Raw genomic sequence first — 20,092 nt, 5'->3', positions numbered from 1 at the left:
TTCCTGTAAAGATGTCTTCTCAATCGTATGGTTTATTTAGAGTATGGTGTTTGAGATCGGAGGTCAAACAAGTTAACGCGCCTCAGGGACAGTTTTTTTGGACTCGCCAAATCTTACAGTACTTCTCTGGTCTATTGGATGTGTAGACTTAAATCATGTAGTACATGAAGTGTTCATATTCTTGTTTTATGTAGAAATCGAACGCCAAAAATGAGTGAAGGGGCCATTTTGAATACAAATATAGATAATTTTCATTTCCAAATGACCACCAGTTTTCCAATTGGTTGCTATTTTATGTTCAAACATCGATGTTTCAAAAATTTATTTCGATGTTCAAAATATTTGCACATTGGCCCCTCGTTTCGCACTGCGATTATCAAAATGAAGTGATTTTTATAATTTTTTTCTTTCGAAATTTTCAGCCAAAGTTTGAAGTGTTAGAATGATTGTATTTTATAATCGATTATCCGAAATCTTGGGTATTGCTTGGCTGTGAGTTGTTATATTATCTATTTTTAAATAAAATATTCAATAATATTTTTAAAGTTTTTTGACGAAAGTCTTATGTTTACTTACAAAAATGGGATCATAAGAACCGCTAGGGCAATAATTATGCCAGCATTCCTACGCGAGCTCCAGTGGTAGATGACCGCCAGTGCCCGCTGCAGGTAGCGCGGTGTTAGCTGAGACTATAGACCTACATTGAGAAATGCAAGAAAATGTCGTTGCAGTCTTGTCATTTTCTTAATATTTTTACTCGGTAGAGCAGTCACTTTGTGTGTATACACATTGGTGTCAACATGCCAAGTTACAAAAACAGAACACGATCGGCATTCACTAATTTGGGATAATTTGATCTTCATATTTTTCAAAGTTCTTAAAAGTGTTAGGTGCCCTCTAGCTGAATGTTGCAATATTAAACATTACTTATAAAAACAAGCAATGCCATGTAACTTAAAAAGAAACACAGATATAAAGCTTACATTTGCAGATTAAACGTTATACTACTTTATTATCCAATTATACCAAATTACTTCCAATTGTGTTCAAGATTTCTTTCTTTATATAAACGATCTGCGAATGAATGCAAACTCAAAAACGTCTCAGTACGAGTCTATATCACTATGTATTTCCATCTTGTGTATTCAGAAATCTTTATGTTGAATAGAAATGATAATCATTCGGGTGAAAAACTAATTGTTAAACAACGTGAACCGCATGAAAGATCAATTCATACAGTAGCAATATTGTTCAGTACGATATATCTCAACACATAAGATGCCAGCACGCCCACTGCCGACATAGTCTGACAGAAACCAAAATCCGAAGCATCTATCGGTGATAGAAACAATAACGGATGTCTACGCTGACTCTGATTTCTTAGAGTGGCACTCCCACTTAGTAACATTTACTTGGCGACTGCGCTGGGATCGCGAGATATGGATAAAAACATGTCCTCCACAAAGTAAAAGTTTGAATTCCAGTAGCCCACCTAAATTCAGCTTCCCGAACATCGAACATTCGGCACTGTGGCCATTGTCAACTAAGCTATGGAGTACAAGTCTACGCTAAAGCTGCTGTACGCCACAGTACCACTCGCGTCGGTGATCGGTCATGCCCCGTGGGGGAAAGCCGAGTCTTACTGACTCGAAGTGAACAACGGGAAACAAAGTTTGCTAATTCCACCAGAATTCGCATAGTGACTAGCACAGACGGACGCCAGGTATGCACGCATACTGCACGCGGCGGCCACGCGTATCCCTGCGGCAGACGATATCTATGTGGCATTGGTTAAAATATAATAGAACTGACTGAGAATAATGAAAACCACAAAAACTAAGGAGAAGTTAAAAAAAAAACTTACCTGAAGTGAAGGCATAATGCTGTATATATAAAGTCTTCGCAGTGGGAGGTAAAACTGCGTCGTTTGAACTTATTATGGACTCCCTAGAATATCGTCAATCAGCACAACTACAAACCTTCGGGGATTTCGGGGCATAATCAGAAACGATCGCAAAACTTCGGGATGTGAAAAATACGCTCGGGAAATGACATGTTTTTATCGATATCTCGCGATCCGCGCTCGGTCGCCACGTCAAACATCGACCGTTGGCATTAAAAATGTGTTTTTCAAATGTTACAAAGTGGGAGTGCCTCTTTAATATCGAGCAAAAAACTAAACAATTTTAAACATATATTAAAGTTTGAAGCAGTTTGGTAAACTGCTTTTTATCCATTATAATAAATGTTGTCTTTTCGCTGTTGAAGTCTTGAAGCTCTTTGAATAATTGGCAATATATATGTCCTGATATCACGGTTTTGCAAACACCAAGGGGCAGAGCTTCAAGGCAAATAACTTTCTAATGGAAGTCTCTGCTGCATTATTAATTGCTTTGCAGGTGTCAATCTGACGCAAAACGAGACAAGGACTTGACTTTGTGCGCATAAGCGAATGTTATTTATAGTTCCTTAGTGACGAAGTCCCTAAGAGGCCAATCATCAGTTCTTGTAACTTTCCTGTGGCACAGATTTCAAGGATAAAAAATACGACTGGAACTAATTTTGGATAATTGGATGGTGAAGTAATGTCGATATAATCTGCAAATGTAACCTCATCTGCTTTTCTTTTTGAGTTACACACTTGATTTTGTTAGTAATTAGTAATATCACAACATTCAACTATTGGGCACTTAACACTTTTGAGAAATTTGAAAAATATGAATATCCAATTATCCCAAATCAGTTCCAATCTTGTAATTATTGGATTTTCAAAAGACGATCAAATTTACACGCCCTGCGGAGATGCTTTCAGAGGCCGCAAACAGATCTTTAATTAAATGTGACACGTAGTCGCACTGATTTGATAAACTTTTGAACACAATTATTATTGATTAGTTACTTGCTGGATAACGTTTGTCACTGTTTTAAATTGTTGTTCTACTATCCCTTTTTATAGCATTGGTACAAAAACTAACAAAAGACAGGAAGTTCTTGATGTTATTAGCTCCGCAGGGTAAGTAAGATAATTTTACAGCGGATGCATGATATTTCAATTTGCCGGCTGGAAGGTATCAGCAGCCACCTATTCTTGCCATGTTTTGGTTCATCACAAATGAATGCAAAATTAAATTGGACAATAATCGTGTCAAGTGCACCCTTTAAACCAAATCAAGGTACATATATGTGGCTACCAAGACCACTGGTCGTCTCGAAATTCAGGTACATACATTCCCAGGGTGAAGGTTACATAAAGTGTAAAAAAAGATGTATATTTCAGACATTTATTTTAGCGGACTTTATATGGAGTGTGCGCCCTATCACAGGAGGCTCGCTCTTCAAAAGCATGATGTTAGGCATGCCACATTTCGCAAGAAGCAGCTCAGACTGAAAAGGCAAGGCAGCTGAATGTAAACAGGCTAACTGTGCTTGTATAGTATCTGACGTGAACGAATAATACTGAAGTGTACAGTTTTGTGATAATATCTGTCGTATTGTGGTAATAATTTGCAAAAACGGTTCCTGTGGAGTTAGTTTGGGCTTTATCGCTAACCACTGACTGGAGTATTTCGAGTGAGATCGAGTCTTCAAGACCTAAGTAGTGTACAACTCTACACGTTGATCGACCGAACAGTCGGTCATCCATGTCTATTACTTATACTTCGGTTAAATCAATTGAGGACAAGCCGATTAAACAAGGGTAACGTTTAAAAACATCAAAAAAGTTATAGCCACTGTACGACAATATCATCATTAACTGAACACTTTCTCTTGGTTTGTAAGGCCAAAAAAAAAATTTGTGCTGTTCCGATTACCCGACCTACCTCAATTTTATCCCCCCGACCCTAGACTTTTTTAAGCTTCGTAAACACGGAAGTAAAAATAACGATATGAAAAAAACGTGAAACGCATGAAACTAATTTTAGTTCGAGTTTGATACTTTTTGAACTGCTTCAATAAAATGCTGTTGAAGCTATACCACGCGTTAATTTCCGTACGCTGATTTTGCATATGAAAGCCTATCAGCCAGTTGAAAGTTACGTTCACAAAAGTTCATTGCCCTAGCCCGATAAGGTTTCTGTGTCACATCATCTCTGTACGATTGAGAAAAGGAGACAAACTGAAGTTTTTGTGCATCATATGAATGTCCATAACACTCTGAAAATAATTCTGATAGCAAAATTGACACGAAAAATTGGACTTTACTGTCACAGAAACGTGTTCAGTGCAGACTGCACAAGCATGGAAGCAAGCTGTGGTGTCAATGGGCCCGGTTTTTGAATTCAGTGAACAGACACTGACTCATTTTTCGGGGCAAATAAACCCTAAAATTAACTGTCGGTGACAACCAACCTTTCTGTTTGTTATTTTCCCCATTCTAAAATGACTGAAAAAAAGCAACTGGAGCAAATCTGACATCGAGAAAAACTCGACTCCGTATTCAATTCAAAACAAGGGATCTGACCCTCTAAGTTGTTCGTTTTAGCTCTACTGAGTCTGCGCACAAAACTACAAGACCAGCTAGGTCACTAGAAAAATACAGCTCACTGGTAAAGGGCAATGTTGATCCAAACTTACAGTAGTGAGGGATGATATACGCACAGTAAAAACGTGACAAACAAGCACATTATTTTTTTCAGAAGCTACAAAACATTCTTTTATAACTACAATAGATTTTTTTCTTGGTTTGTGTAGTGCAGACAGTTCAGTGAAAAATGAAAAAATCCCTTGAAGGTACAGTGGGAATGGCTGGCTGTTGTTAATTTTTATGTTTGAATGTACATTAAGCCCTAAGAAAGCAAACATACAGAATATGTACAAACAAATATACAGAATATTTAAGCATGAGGGAATATGCTACAATTTTTAGGGATCTTAACCCTTTCACCACCATGGTTTGGCCCAAACCCATTGTTATCAATGGCAATTGTGGACCTGTATACAGGGAATTGGGAGTGAACAGGTTAAAGCTTATGAATATTAATGAGCCGTCCGCCACTCTTGGAAGCCCTATACATTCACAACAGTGATACCAAAATTTGTTGACTTTTGAAAAAATCTTATAGAGGATGGTGTTTGGAGCCAGCAGCTTGGATTGTGTAAGCAAGTGATTTATGGCTTGTAGTATGTATAACACAAGTTACATCACTGCAATATTTAAACTAACATATAAGATATCATTAAATGTTTCAGTTAAATCCCAACAAAATTTTAAAATCCCCCTCAAAACTTCCAGTACAGGGGGACCAATCCCACTGGTATAGTATCCTAGATGAAACACTGCATTGATGACAGTAAATATTGTGTTGTGTCAGTTCTTATAAGTCAGACTTACCTGTGGATAAACAGTTCACTTTCCTGTCAAAGAATTGTAATTCAGCCATATCAATTTCCGTGGCAGTCTAATAAACCACACATTTCAATTCTATTGATGAATAATTTATTTTAATAAATCGGTATTCAATTTGAGTGTGTTTCATGAGGAAATTGTTCACTGGTAGTTTTGTTTGAACGAGTACAAAATGCACATTGAGAAATTAAAAAACATGAAAAAAAAATTCCCTACCTACCTACCCTATTTTTGAAAACCATGTAATCGGAACAGCACAATATTTTTTTTTTTTTGCCTAAAGTTATTTATTATGAAACCTACCTCTAGACTATTGGTCTTCTTAACCGTCTGCATGGGTTCACCTCTATTACAAGCATAGCTTTATATTTTCCTCACATGGCATGGGACCACACGGTACCTTTATTTCTCGTTATATCCCGCATTACTACTACACCTGCCTTTCTCCCTTCTTAGGTATAAAGTCAAACAAGTCTGGTCATATTATAAGCAAACAACCAAACTGTTTATAATATCCTGTCAGAAAGTTTTAAACTCACTCTATTCGTTGACCTACCTTCCCCCTTACCCATAGATTGCCAAATAAGGAAAAGAGTGTATATTTTAAAGGGGTGCAGGTGGGATATAAAGAGGAGCAATATTATATGGCAGCGACGCTCACAAGGCAGGATGCCTCGGAGCAGGCAACATGGGATAGAGCTTCAGAAAATTAAGCTCTATTACAGCGCTGACATGTTGATTTGTTTAGACAATTTAGACCAGAAACGATCACTTGTCCATTGAAAGTCACTGCCAATCGAATGTTGTGCAATCTACAGCGTAAATCTCTATATAGGTGTGCATTAAATCCTTGATCTTTTAAAACGTCACATGAAAACAATGCTTGACTCCTTTCAAAATGACTCGCTTTTGCTCATCGGTTGACCATAGTAGTAGTTGCTATGACCTAAACTTGCTTGAAGTCTGTGGGTATATAAATATCCAAACAGAGTAAATTGAACGAATAAACTTCAGCAGGCAGCCAAGTTAGTAGAAGGCCGCCGCAAGGATCGCGGTGAGAGCGCGATGACCCAAAGTCAGCCTCTACTGCCGAAAAAAGCCAAGCATCTGGGGTCAGTCTAGCTATGACGAATCGATGCAGTGCAACAGAAAGTGTTTGTAGCAAAATAATATTTACTCAATTTCAGTATGTCGCATATAATTGCTATATTAATAAAGTTGTTAATTTGTGAAAATTCCAATCTTAAATGGCAAACAATTTGGACTGCTATAGTGCCTCAGAGAATCAACAAGTCGTTCAGTATTTTTAACGTGTTGCAATATTGTTTCTGTCGTCGGCACTGGATCACTATCAACATCTCATCATTTTGAAATGTTACTTTAAATTAGATGATACAGCCTTTCGGTCTAAAGAACTAAGACGCGTGCAATTTCAGTCATATGAAAACCTCTCTAGAACCTAGCTAGATTACCGACAGTTGATACCGAATATTCATGCATTCTTCCAATTTCTATTACCGTACATCAAAGGTGCTAAACGTTTAGAATAAATCTGTGTAAACTGCAATAAGCAAAATTAATGTAAGACTGGAACTGACCCGAGTTCGATTAGGCGGATTAGATACTATTAACAACTTAAAAACAGGGATCCTGGACCGCCGCTTTAAGTCAGTGGAAAAACTCAATAAATTGAGGTAATCTCATCAGTTTGTAATTAGGAGAAAAGTGAAATGAAATGTGAAATTTGCATCACTTTGAAAATGTTCTGGATCACATACAACTTTATTTTGTTGTCCCCGAGTGCAACACCTACAGACGTGTGGTACTGTAACCGCTTTGAGAAAAGACGTTACGTACACAATATTTTGATATCTCCTACAAAATTCAACAAAGTAATAGCCTTCCTTCCATTGGAACATTGTACCTGGTTTGGTGTGTAGCCGATTCAGTAACTAGTATTTGAAGTAGTTTTTTGCCCACTGGGCGGTTATCTAGGGCATTTAGTGATGGTCGTACTGCTGCATTTGCTGATGTAATGATTTATTAATGAAAAACAACTATACGAATATGCTTTCTAATGTTCAATACTTGTACAGTATTTCAAACAGCTCTTAAAATTTGTGGTGAAATAACAGAAATGTTTGTTGTGGCTTAGCATATTTACGGAGTTGGCTATCAGTAGAAAACTGATAGCATAAAATAAAAATGCGAAGAGTAAACTTGATAATTCGCTAGATTTCAGGGATATACAAAACATAGATAACGTTTTTCATTCAAATGAAAACGATGATTGACAATTGAAAATCTTGCGAAATACCCGCAGCACAGATGATGTTTTCATCATCCTATGATATCTTAAATTTTTATTTTTATTGTTGGATGACAATACCAATTACCGGGCGTTTTATGCTTTATTTCATGAATTTGCGGTAAGCATTCAACTGCGTCACTTTGGTTTTACTGGGCATATATTCTTCGAGATTACATTTATTCATGACTGAGGAGGCGCACTCTATACTGTCAAATCGCCATTTGTCGGTTTTTATGTCAAATAAAAAAATGAAGTCGTGGGGAACGTCAACATAGATTTCTTGGTCGCCGGGGAATTTCACTCACTTGGCTTAGCTCGAGGTACACGGGAACTTAAAAATAACAGTGGTTTTACATTCTGACCTTAATCTTCATCATTCTGTAACGAATTCGCTTCCAATCGTACTTTGACCAGTTGACTCTTTGTCTGTCAAGTGTCTGCTTAATTTTGAACAATTCTTGACTCACGGTTTTGAGAATTGTTTCAAATTTTAGATCGGCATTGCAGCTTCGTTTCCTTAAAGAAACACGATTGGAACTAATTTGGGATGATTGGAAGGTGAAGTAATGTCGATTCAATCTACAAATGCTATCTCATCTGCTTTTCTTTTTATATCACACTAGTTTTTATGAGTCATTTGCAATATTCCAACATTAAGCTGTATGGCACCTAACTTTTGAGAAATTTGAATAATATGAAAATCCAATTATCCCAAATTAGTTCGAATCGTGTTAAATCTTTATGTTGAATAGAATTGATAATCATTTGGGTGAAAAACAAATTGTTAAAAAACGTGAACCGCATGAGAGATCAATTCATACAGTAGCAATATTGTTCAGTACGATGTATCTGAAAACATAGATGACAGCACGCCGAAAGCTTACAAAGTCTGACAGAAAGCAAAATCCGAAACATCTATCGGTGATAGAAACAATAACCGATGTCTACGCTGACTCCTATTTCTTAATGTGAGTCAAAAACTAATCAATTTTAAACATATATTAAAGTTTGAAGCAGTTTGGTAAACTGCATTTCATCCATTTTAATGAATGTTATATTTAACCGTAGAAGTCTTGACGCTCTTTGAATAATTGGCAATATATATGTCCTGATATCACGGTTTTACAAACACCAAGGGGCAGAGTTTCAAGGCAAATAACTTTCTAATGGAAGTCTCTGCTGCATTATTAATTGCTTTGCAGGTGTCAATCTGACGCAAAACGAGACAAGGACTTGACTTTTTGCGCATAAGCGAATTGTCCCTAAGAGCCCAATCATCAGTTCTTGTAACTTTCCTGTGGCACGGTTTTCAAGGATAATATTGGATTTTCAAAAGACGATCAAATTGACACGCACTGCGGAGTTGCTTTCAGCGGCCGCAAACATATCATTAAGTGAATGTGACACGCAGTCGCACTGATTTGATAAACTTTTAAGCACAATTATTATTGATTAGTTACTTGCTGGATAACGTTTGTCACTGTTTTAAATTGTTGTTCTACTATCTCTTTTTATAGAATTTGTACGGAAAATAACAAAAGACAGGAAGTTCTTGATGTCATTAGCTCCGCAGGGTAAGTAAGATAATTTTACAGCGGATGCATGATATTTCAATTTGCCGGCTGGAGGGTATCTGCAGCCACCTATTCTTGCCATTTTTGGTTCATCACAAATGAATGCAAAATTAAATAGGACTACATTAGTGTCAAGTGCTAACTCTAAACCAAATCAAGGTACATATATGTGACTACCAAGACCACTGGTCGTCTCGAATTTCTAAGCTTAGAAGATTAGCATATCTCGACGTTCAGGTAACCACTTCAAAGTCGTCATCCAATTCCTAAAAGAGCAAATTCAGTTCGAAATGATCGAATAAGAACAATGCAAAATGTAACGTGAAAAATCATTATTATTTAATATTTGGAAAATTATCAATATCAATTTTTGCACACTAGAAAAAAAAATCGTTACACATCAATATTATTGTTATTCATGTAACTTGCGAAAATGTATTCTAACACATGTGCAAAGAATAACGAAAAACGAGATGCTTAAAAGAACATGATGCTCATCTAATCCATAAAATTGATACTGCTTTCCAGATTTCTTCGTTCTATTTTCTATAAAATGAAGAAAAGAAAATACGAAGAAGTGTATGTTATCGTGTAGCAAAAGTGAAGCACTATATGTGACCGCTGCCTGTAAACATTAATTGTCACATTTCCCAACGTGCAATCGGATGGCACCTTTGTTGTGTAAATTCATGAGCAGTTGAAACTCGGCTGTCATGTTGTGGACCTGCTTCATGTACGAATATTTTTCGTAGTAGTGATAGTAGAGGGGTTTGCCTTCTTGATCTTCTGAGAAAGGCCAGAATCCATAGAGATGGACCTCTTCACAGAAACTCAATGCGGTTGTGAACATAAGTAACCCTTAAAAGAGGAAAGAAAAGTTATTAATGGGGCATTCAGGCAAAACTGGAGAATGCTGGACCCAGCCCACACACGACAATTTTACAAAGTATCATGACTCTGGGGAGTCCAGCTGCTTCAAAAGTTTAAGATGGCCCCATAGGAGAGCTCCGTTGTCTTCATAATGACGATTCAACGAAGTACTCCTCATGTACTCTATGATAGAATACATGAATACAATGATTGTGCGTTCTTCTTATAATCGTCGCAGGCCATTAAAATAACTCAAATTTCCGTGGGAAACAAATATAAGGCATTTTGTCGTTAAAATATGCAATTCCATGATAGCCTCGGGTCGAAAACACCGGTATAGAGGCAAATTTCTTTTTTTCATTTTTACAAAATATTGATAGAATTAGAATTCCCGTCACTATGTGATATAATTTCAGCTGATGTAACTTTTGAAGTTTAAAAGCAAAATCGATGTATCATGATTTTATGGTTTAAACAATCAAAGTTCATTAAACAAATCACTGTAGTACATAAGTACAAAAGTATTAGATACAAAGATTAAGTACTGGCTTCCGTCGTATTTATGTTGATGTAAAATACTTTCGTCAACAAGTGCATTTCTTTCATCTATTATGACCAAGCTGTTACCTCAATCATCAAGTCAAGTTTAACGTGTAATCGGTTGCAGATGACTATCTATAGCCACCATTTTACTCACCTGTTGACACAGAGCTTTCCTTAACACTATATTTTTTCCTGTAAAATCCTTTCACAGACGAAATATGATGGGAATGAGCGAAGATCACATCACTGTTCACAGACTTATGTATGTTCTGTGCTCGAAAGGTAGACTTTCTGAGGCGCCGAAAAGAGTAACCTGTCGTGTAGACTGTAGCATTTTCAAAGTGCATGATGATGTCGTTCTTGTATTTCTCACTTCCTGGCTCATTGAATTTTGAATAACTAGAAAACGAACGACAAATTAAGATTGTAAAAATAGCAAGTCCTTCTGTATGTATGTATGTATGTATGTATGTATGTATGTATGTATGTATGTATGTATGTACGTACGTACGTACGTACGTATGTATGTATGTGACATTTTGAAACCGACTCAGTATTTTATTTACTGGCGGGAATTTATCAGAAATTTATTATTTGCAGTTCTTCTGAAAAGCAAATAATGCATCTCATGTTTATCTTAAAGTTAGAAATACATGTATCAATTCTGATCATAGATGTAAATAAACATTGAACTACCAATGATCATAGAAAGATGTACCCTCATGTGATGTAAAGTATGTCCGAAAACTGGAATCACCTACTTTAAAGCGAACATTGAAGGATTACAAGTAACCAAATCTGTTTTTGATCCAACATCTTCAGAGTAATTGTAGACTCTCGCCATATTTATTCTACAAATTCAAGAGAAACCAAGAGCGTTTACAAAACTTCTTCCATGTAAGATCGTTTTTGCTACGACAGGAACAACATTACAGAATTAGGGAGCCGTCATTGTTTATGGCTTTGGGGTCGGAGGAATCTGAGGGGGGGGGGAAGGTCACTCAAGAAATTGAAAGCTACGAATGGGATTGCTCAAAAGTGGAGAACAAGAAGGGGGCTACTCAATTTTGTTGATATGTACCAAAGCATTTAGTGAAGTTATGAATTAATACAACAATAATAAACAGCAATATGTATGCTTGAGATATATATGTTCATACCCGTTATATGTACTCACACACACACATGTAATATATATATATATATATATATATATTTATGTATATATATATATATATATATATATATATTTATGTATATATATATATATTTATGTATATATATATATATTAATGTATATATATATATATTTATATATATATATATATATATATATATATATATATATATATATATATATATATATATATAATATATATATATATATATATATATATATATATCCTTAGCTCGGTTATTGAACCAATCATTATACATTGGGGATTTGGCTGAGCGGTTTTGTCTGTTGCCTCTGCGCTAGGTGATTGGGTAACGTGCGTTGTGGGTTCAAGCCCGATTGAAACCATTGTGTGTGTGTGTGTGTATATATATATATATATATATATATATATATATATATATATATATATATATATATATATATATATATATATATATATATATATATATATATATATATATATATATATATATGTGTGTGTGTGTGTATGTATAGGATAAAGCCCGAGTACGAGGGCTCTTCTGGTATATAAAGTCCAACCCAACGATAAAATGTCGAGGCCGCAGGCCGAGACATTTTATCGTAGGGTTGGACTTTATATACCAGAAGAGTCCGAGTACGAGGGTTTTATCCGACTTAAAAACCATCGCCCCTAACTGATATATTTTCGTTTTCAATGTGTTTACGTCAACCGTCCCCTTTGTCAATGTAACATGTTTAGGATATGAATTAAAACTTTTATTTGTGAAATAGCCTTCCAATGTAATGGAACATCCTATAAATGCCCTAGGGCACATTAGTTTATGTTTGTACCACAGCAGATTTTGTGTTGCAGTTTGTTTCCGCTGTGTTACCAAATTTGAATATTAAAACGTACCAGATGTCTACAGAATATGACATGTTCACTTTTGATTGGACAGTACTTTACTACGGCGTTGTCATTCGTTTCTGGAATTTGGTGACCAAGGCTTTACGAGTAAATAAAACACCCTGAATTGAGCACTCTGATTGGTCAATCAACAGTAGATAGTTTTTAAATATATATATCATAATACAGGTGGTTTCAAGTAGAGGCTAAAATCTCATTACGCTCTGTGTTTCACGTTATTGTGATCTTCAGACGAGAGTGATCAGCTATTCGACATGGTAAGCCTTATGTCAGAGGCTAGTACTGAGTACATTTTTCAGTATTTCCTGATTAAAGATTGATATACTTGCCTGATCATTCATGAGAAACACCTGCTTTCTATATTCGACATTGTATAGGAACCGACAGGGAAAAATGTGTAAAACAAGCTAATTCTGATTCTATAAAGTTTAAAACCAGCGGAATGCCTTGACAACAAACCTATCTTTTATTGCAGGACAATAATAAATAATAATAAATGTGAATAAATGTATGTCTGTCGCTATTTTTTCGTTTTCAAAAAATTTAAACTTCATCGGAATCAGTGAACTGGAATATAAGTTTTTGAATACTGTCTCAGATTTCCGTTCCTTTGAGTTTTTTATACGAAAAAAATCTGAAAAAGACTCCCCAAGTGCCACCAAATAACACCATTTTAAGCTCTATTTTTTAAAAGCTCCAACAGCAGGAGGGGGGCACCCCACCCCCTCATCACCTCCCCCGCGACCGCTTGCGCGGTCACTTGTGGTGCTTTTGCACCACATCTTCGCCCTCTTGTAAAAAATCCTTCGGAGAACACTGCATATCATCAGAGCACTGTTTACAGACCTGTACATCAGCCTCTGTCACAGCAATGGAACCTCTATCCGACATAGACCTGTACCACAGGGTTTAATCAGGGTCTGTACAGGGCCTGTCGCAGCAGCAATCCATTTTACTGTATAGATATTCACTTTCTCAATTTTTTTTTTTTTTTTTTTTTTGGGGGGGGGGGGTCACTCAAAATTTCTGTAGCAGAGAGGGGAGGTTACTCAAACACGTCATGGTTGGCGGGGGGGGGGTTACCCGAAATTTTGGAGTTTCTAAAGCAATTCCTCCGACCCTCCCCCAGGCCGTAAATAATGACGACTCCCTTAGAATTATCACGGCCACGATGTGATTTCATTTAAAGTTTGCCTCTTTATATGAATGACAGTAACGGATACATAAGAATTGCAATTTAAATGTTGAGTGAAGAGCAGATGCCTTTGACTATATTTATTAACAAAGATTAAAACTTTGGTCTCCTATTTCAATTAAATTTAACTAACTTATGATAAAGAGCATGAAATATAATTGGAACTAGTAATTTGGGATATTTGGAATCTTATATTTTTCAAATTTCTCATAATGTTAGTGCCCTATAGCTGAATGTCTCAATATTACAAATTACTCACAAACACAAGTGTGTAACGTAGGAAGAAAGCAGATGAGCTTACATTTGCAGACTTTAAAGACATTACGAATTCACCATCCAATTATCCCAAATTAATTCCAATCGTGTTACGTATACTTTACTGATATAAAATCTAGAATTTGAAGATGCAATTAGAAGCATATACGATGAGTCAACTTCAAATTAAACTCTAGTTACATAGGTTGGCAACTCAAAGCAAATGACTTGGTCGACGATTGGAAAGAAATCATAACTTTGCAACAGCATGTACGAAGTACGTTTCAGCATTGAATGAATAAACCTTGTTTATAACTTAGGGGGTGCTATCCACACTAATGCGACAGCCTGCAATTGTTCATCCTGATCTCGAAGAAAAATAAACAAACTGATAATTATTCACTGATCCCACTATTTCAGCTGTGGCAGATCATCCATGTGTTGAATATTATAAAAAAGATATGAATCATGTGTAAGCACAAGGAATGTGAGAGGTGCGTCGGAACGTAATTTCACTCTTATGGTAATTCTCCATAACACAGGATATGGTATGAATCTTCACTGGTGTCCGATGTGCAGCGAATTTGTCCGTTCCTTTGTGATTATACGAGAAAATATAACCTGCACAAACATGGCGTACCACATGGCAAAATCATACAGCTTTAGAATAAAAACTTCTTGTGTTGCAGCTTTTACCAAATGACACATCTGGAACATATTGTGAGCTATTACATATGCTGCATTTCCACATTAAAGTAAAGATACTGCAATTTGTTGAACATAAAAAGAAAGCAGTACACAGTTACTTTGATACAATTGAGATACAATAGACTCACCTAACTATGAAGTCAGCTGCATCTATAAACTTTCCACATTTGCTATTCAATAGAATGCCACTATTTCCGACCACGCTGCATTTCTTAAACATTTCTTTCTGGTACGGTATTTCCTGTAGTTGGACACAATGTACTTTTATATAATTTACAGCTCTCTGCACCATCACAATTTTACTGGTTAAGATTCAGACTAGTATGGAAACTATACTGATGTAGAATCGGCCAGTTAAACTTCATTAAACTATCTAATTTGGGAACAACAAACATATATTAGGAGCGTTGTTTACCTGCCTGAAAAAGACTATTGCTCACTTTAGAACATGCCTTACCTTCGGCAATCTGTTATATACATCCACTGTTACATTTATCTGCCACTTCGTTTGACCATCATATTTCAATGTCCCATTCACATCCAAATTGACGATTTTCTGTGTAAGCACAAACCTTTCGGACGTCTTACAGTACTCCTCGAGATCAGACCTGAAGCAAATCAGATTGTGGAATGTATTGCAACTTAAAAAATCCTACTTGAACGTAAGCTTGATATCTACCCAGGGTTAGTTCTAAACTAGTTTGCACCGATTGTCAGATCTAATAGCCCCTTCACACACATAAAGAGTGTAAGGAAAATAAAATCTGACGAAATAAAGAGAGTACTATACCATAAAACCTAAAACAAGGCATTTTGAGAAAAAAATGTTTCAGGAAGTATGTGCTTCGAAATTGAAAGAGTGAAAGTTTGGCTTAAACTTTTCGTTTGGAAACTTTAAACAATTCCCTTTCGAAATCGAGAATAGAGATCAACGGTCAATGTGTACAAAATTCGGTACTAGAGAAAATAATACCCAATATTTTCGGTGACACTTGAAATTTAAAATGACACCCAAAGCCTTGTTAACTCAATGGGTAAAATTGATAGTTTTATTTTCACAAATATAAAGTGGTAAAGACTTTATTTCCTCTTAGCTTCACAAGTGGTACACCAAACAGTGTAAAAGTTTGGGAGTCCGAATATCTGTCCCCGAGGAGCATTCTACCTCATTAAACATAATTGCCTTCACGTATTTGTGTTAAACTTTTATCACATGCCCTGTACTTCACCCTGTATTTTGGTAACTTTAATGGCATACACTTTTTATTAAACGCAACGATATTACGACCTTAGTGCTCGAAAAGTTGTTGGAATTCACCCGAGTCCGCCCTTGAACTCCTTGGCGACAACATGCTTGTAGCTTATTATCAAATTGGTATTTGCTCTCTTTCTCAGAATCTACACTTTAACGTCCTAACTGTTTCGAAAGAAAGACGTCTTTTCATTTACAAATGTCATCATGTCTGGCCCTTCGATGGATACCCTAATGTGTGAGTTTGCAGTTGACTTCGCTTCGCCGAGTCAGCTTCTCCGATTCTGATACGGCAGAATTCTGATAAGGCAGAATATTATTAGTATCATGGCTAGCACTTTCCATAATTTTAGGAACGCAATTTCACGCACTGTAAGCATGGTCTCTCTTGCATATTTAATTTACAATTTGTCGAGTCTCAAGACAGAGGATCTAGGAGGAGCAGAGAAATACGTATGACATAAAGTTGTGTTCCTACTGCTAAGTTATTGCCACCAACCAAATGCTGTAAGTGTTTCGAAACCTACGATTCTCTTCATAGGCACCCCGGCCTGGTACATTCGGCGGAGCTCTTGCCTTATCAAGATCATAAGTTGAACTTGAGTTCAAAAAAATATTGACTTACCGTAATTTATTTGCCTGTTCGGTATTAAAAGTCCAATTTGAGTTAATGCTTCGAAATTTATCCACCACATTAACAGAGGTCCCCGATTCACGGGTATCATTGACTTGTTTTTCGTTTGGGCGTGCCTCTTTTTCACTCCCATTATTCTCCGCGGCACTTGGGTTTGTCGTCAGTAAGGTGCAATGTTCAATATGGGTAGAAACATTACAACTACGTTTTACACCTCCTGCTCGAATCACGGGTGTAAAGTTCATGAGATAACTTTCTACCGGCGACAAAATATAATATTTGTTTCTTGTTGCTACTTTCAACTTAGAACCGACTGAAATAAGTAATATTGTGAAATTTGCTAATCCAGCAATGACAAGCAAAGATATCATTATCTTCCGACTTTTCATGATGCGAAATTGACGACACTCTTATCACACTTCTGAGAGAGAGAGAGAGAGAGAGAGAGAGAGAGAGAGAGAGAGAGAGAGAGAGAGAATTAGCGATTATAATAACGATGTCAACGGTTTTCAGTGATGAAGGTAGGTATGTTCTTGGTTGAACGGATTGCATAACACTTGAAAAGACCGATTTAAAGTGAAATTGTGGCCATATACAGAACAAAGTGTCGCACAATGAAATCAATCGAAGCGACATTTTCAATCACCGACAATGTGCAAACAACTAACAATGTCTTCTTTGCTTCATGATAAATTATCTTTGAAGGCTTACCATAGTATATTATAACGTCACCGAAAATATCACCAAAATTAATATAACTATTATCAAATGGCAAATGCCATTTAATATTTAATTTATCTGCATTGATTGATTGATAATCAATTACACATAGGCAAGAGGTAAATACCAATTTGAATCTGATTGACCACAGCGTGTTTGGAGTAGGGGGACAAGCATATCGTAGACAACTTATTTTTCCACATAGCTTTGAATTCAAGTAATGTCATGTAAGGTGATATAGAGGAAGATGTGCAACATGTGTGTACCTTGAAAGTCATGGTACTCGTCAGCTGTAAATGCGATATGTTCCCGATTTGTGACCAAAACAAAAAAACAAACAATATTTCACCTTGGCTTTTTAACGAGTAAAAAGTGTTCTTAAAGTCGTTTTGAGATGTGAGTATTGAATTTTACGAGTTTTTAGATTTAAATTAATGAATCTCATTTCTCTGATACCTAATTTCTACCCATAATTTGCATCGATATGAAAATTGAAATCATTATTTTTCACGTGTGCTCATGTATAATATTCAGAATCTTACATAACCTGTTGATGTTATGTTTAGTAAGTGAAAGAATACAAATTCATGAGCTTTCAGCAAAGTCAATAATCATTTCTAGTTTAATATAGGCAATCATTTTTTTGCTTAAAGGGTAACTATACAAATATTCAGCTTTCTGAAAACATATTGTATGTAGGGTTAGTGGCATATTTGAACTTGAAATGTGCAATGTGAGAGGACTCCTGTGAATACTGCAACATTTTAATGTTACGGTAATAATATGAAGAAAATGAGGGCAACTTCACGCATCGGTTCTACCTTTGTCAGTGATACCTTTAATGATAACGAGAAAAATGGCGAGACACCGGGAAATCGACAGAGCTTCGGCCTTTGACCCTGGTCATGGGACCTGGGTCCCTGGAAAACGTTTTTATGTTTCCGATTCGTTCTGACGGTGTTCCGGGACCGATATGGGGGTACCTTCATCAGTCAATGGAATGTTTTTTTTTATTGCCACACGTTAAGTTTGAAAGTAGCTCCTGTTCATCAAAGAGAGGCTTTAAAATCGTAATGTTGTGGATTGACTGTAATTATTACTTGCTAAAACATAAGTGCTACCCCGGAGACTCAGTTTATATAGCATCACAAACTAAATGGGCACCTTCCAAAACATATGACCATCAGCAAGTAAATCAATATCATCAAAATATAAATTAGCATCATCGTAACTTAGGGGTGTCTTTATAATGTTACCGTTTGTCATCATTATGTAAATGAGCATCATCATAATGTTAATGGGCATCATAATGATGTGAATGGGGATCATCATAAAGTTCACTCGGATCGTCAATATGTTATCATGATGTCAATTAGCGTCATCAAATTATACATGGTATCACCATGATAGAAATGAGCGTAATCATAAAGATAATGAGCATCATCATAATATACATGGGCATCTTCAAGATGTACATGGGAACCATCAAGATGTAAACGAGCATCGTCATAAAATGAATGAGAATTTTCAGAATGTGAATGGCATTATCATAATGTAAGTCATCACCATCATTATGCAGATGAGCATCATCATAATATGAATGATATTTTCACAAAGTAAATGGGCATGATTATAAAGTAAATGTGCATCATCATGATGTAAATGCGAATCATAATGTCAATGATATTACAACTACATAAATGAACCTCGCCAAAGTGTTTTTGGTATCGCCATAATGTAAATACACATCATACACTGAAATAGCTCCCGAAAACAGTGAGGGCTTTCCATACTACAAGGATAACAGACCAGCAGGAAAAGATAGCAAGAGTATTCTGATTACATGACTGATTATCAAGCCAGACTGGACTTTCAAAAAGTGTGGTTAGGCCTGCCCTCAACGTTTAGCCTAAACTTAACTACCTGTGACAAGGGTCAAAACCTTTAAAACCAGCACACAGTGTTAGTCTCCGTTCAGCGACGTCTTGCAATGGATTTTGAAGCAAATAGCGATGAAAATGACCTGAACAAGTCGTTAAATCATCTTACTGAAATTGACCTGATGGATGGATGGAGCCATTTTTCCATTTAATAAACAATGGAATTGACACATACTGCTATATTACTTAATTTGACTCCCCTCGATGCTGCTATTTCCATTTTTTGTAAGGTCAATTAAAGGGAATATCATTTACTGTCTATCTTATCATATATTCAATAAATATGATGTAGCCCAGACAACAATGTGGCGTCCGCCATTGGGCAACTAATGTACAGAATTGCCAGTGAGTAAATTGGTTACAGGGAGTAAATACACTTGTAAAGCTCTATTTGATCAAATACACACACCATTATCATGTTGTTTGCAGATACGACTAGCTTGGCCTTTCAAAGGCAGTGGTGGACAAATTCTGACATTTCTAAACGCAATTCGGCACTTGGCATTTAATGGCACAGTTCGTTTTGATATACCTCGTTGTAAACTGAGAATCGTCTCCAGTGTGTCGAATCAAGTACAAAATACTTCAGAAGTAGGCTAGATGATTATTTTTACCAGAGCAGTCCTCTATCATTAATTTTACATTAACTCCATGACGTCATTAATTATATTGTT

At 36.2% G+C, this 20,092-nt stretch overlaps 1 protein-coding gene across 1 annotated transcript in view; it reads right to left on the bottom strand.

Annotated features, from left to right (window-relative positions):
• Positions 1 to 9,549: 9,549 nt before the first annotated feature.
• The window catches only part of LOC139118649 (CMP-N-acetylneuraminate-poly-alpha-2,8-sialyltransferase-like), a 30,024-nt gene continuing 19,481 nt past the window's right edge, over positions 9,550 to 20,092 (bottom strand). Inside the window, exons 2-7 of the mRNA XM_070682070.1 lie at positions 16,750 to 17,179; positions 15,330 to 15,480; positions 15,001 to 15,113; positions 11,407 to 11,496; positions 10,800 to 11,044; positions 9,550 to 10,090 (exon numbers count right to left, since the gene is read on the bottom strand). Coding sequence (XP_070538171.1) covers positions 9,867 to 10,090; positions 10,800 to 11,044; positions 11,407 to 11,496; positions 15,001 to 15,113; positions 15,330 to 15,480; positions 16,750 to 17,147 — 1,221 coding nt within the window. The 5' untranslated portion in view covers positions 17,148 to 17,179 and the 3' untranslated portion in view covers positions 9,550 to 9,866. The remainder of the gene's footprint in view (positions 10,091 to 10,799; positions 11,045 to 11,406; positions 11,497 to 15,000; positions 15,114 to 15,329; positions 15,481 to 16,749; positions 17,180 to 20,092) is intronic.

The sequence above is a fragment of the Ptychodera flava genome, chromosome 19 (genome assembly GCF_041260155.1).
Source record: "Ptychodera flava strain L36383 chromosome 19, AS_Pfla_20210202, whole genome shotgun sequence".
NCBI classification, from domain to species: Eukaryota; Metazoa; Hemichordata; class Enteropneusta; family Ptychoderidae; genus Ptychodera; species Ptychodera flava.
The sequence above is the reverse complement of the archived record's forward strand: the minus strand, read 5'-3'. Positions and strand labels throughout refer to the sequence as shown.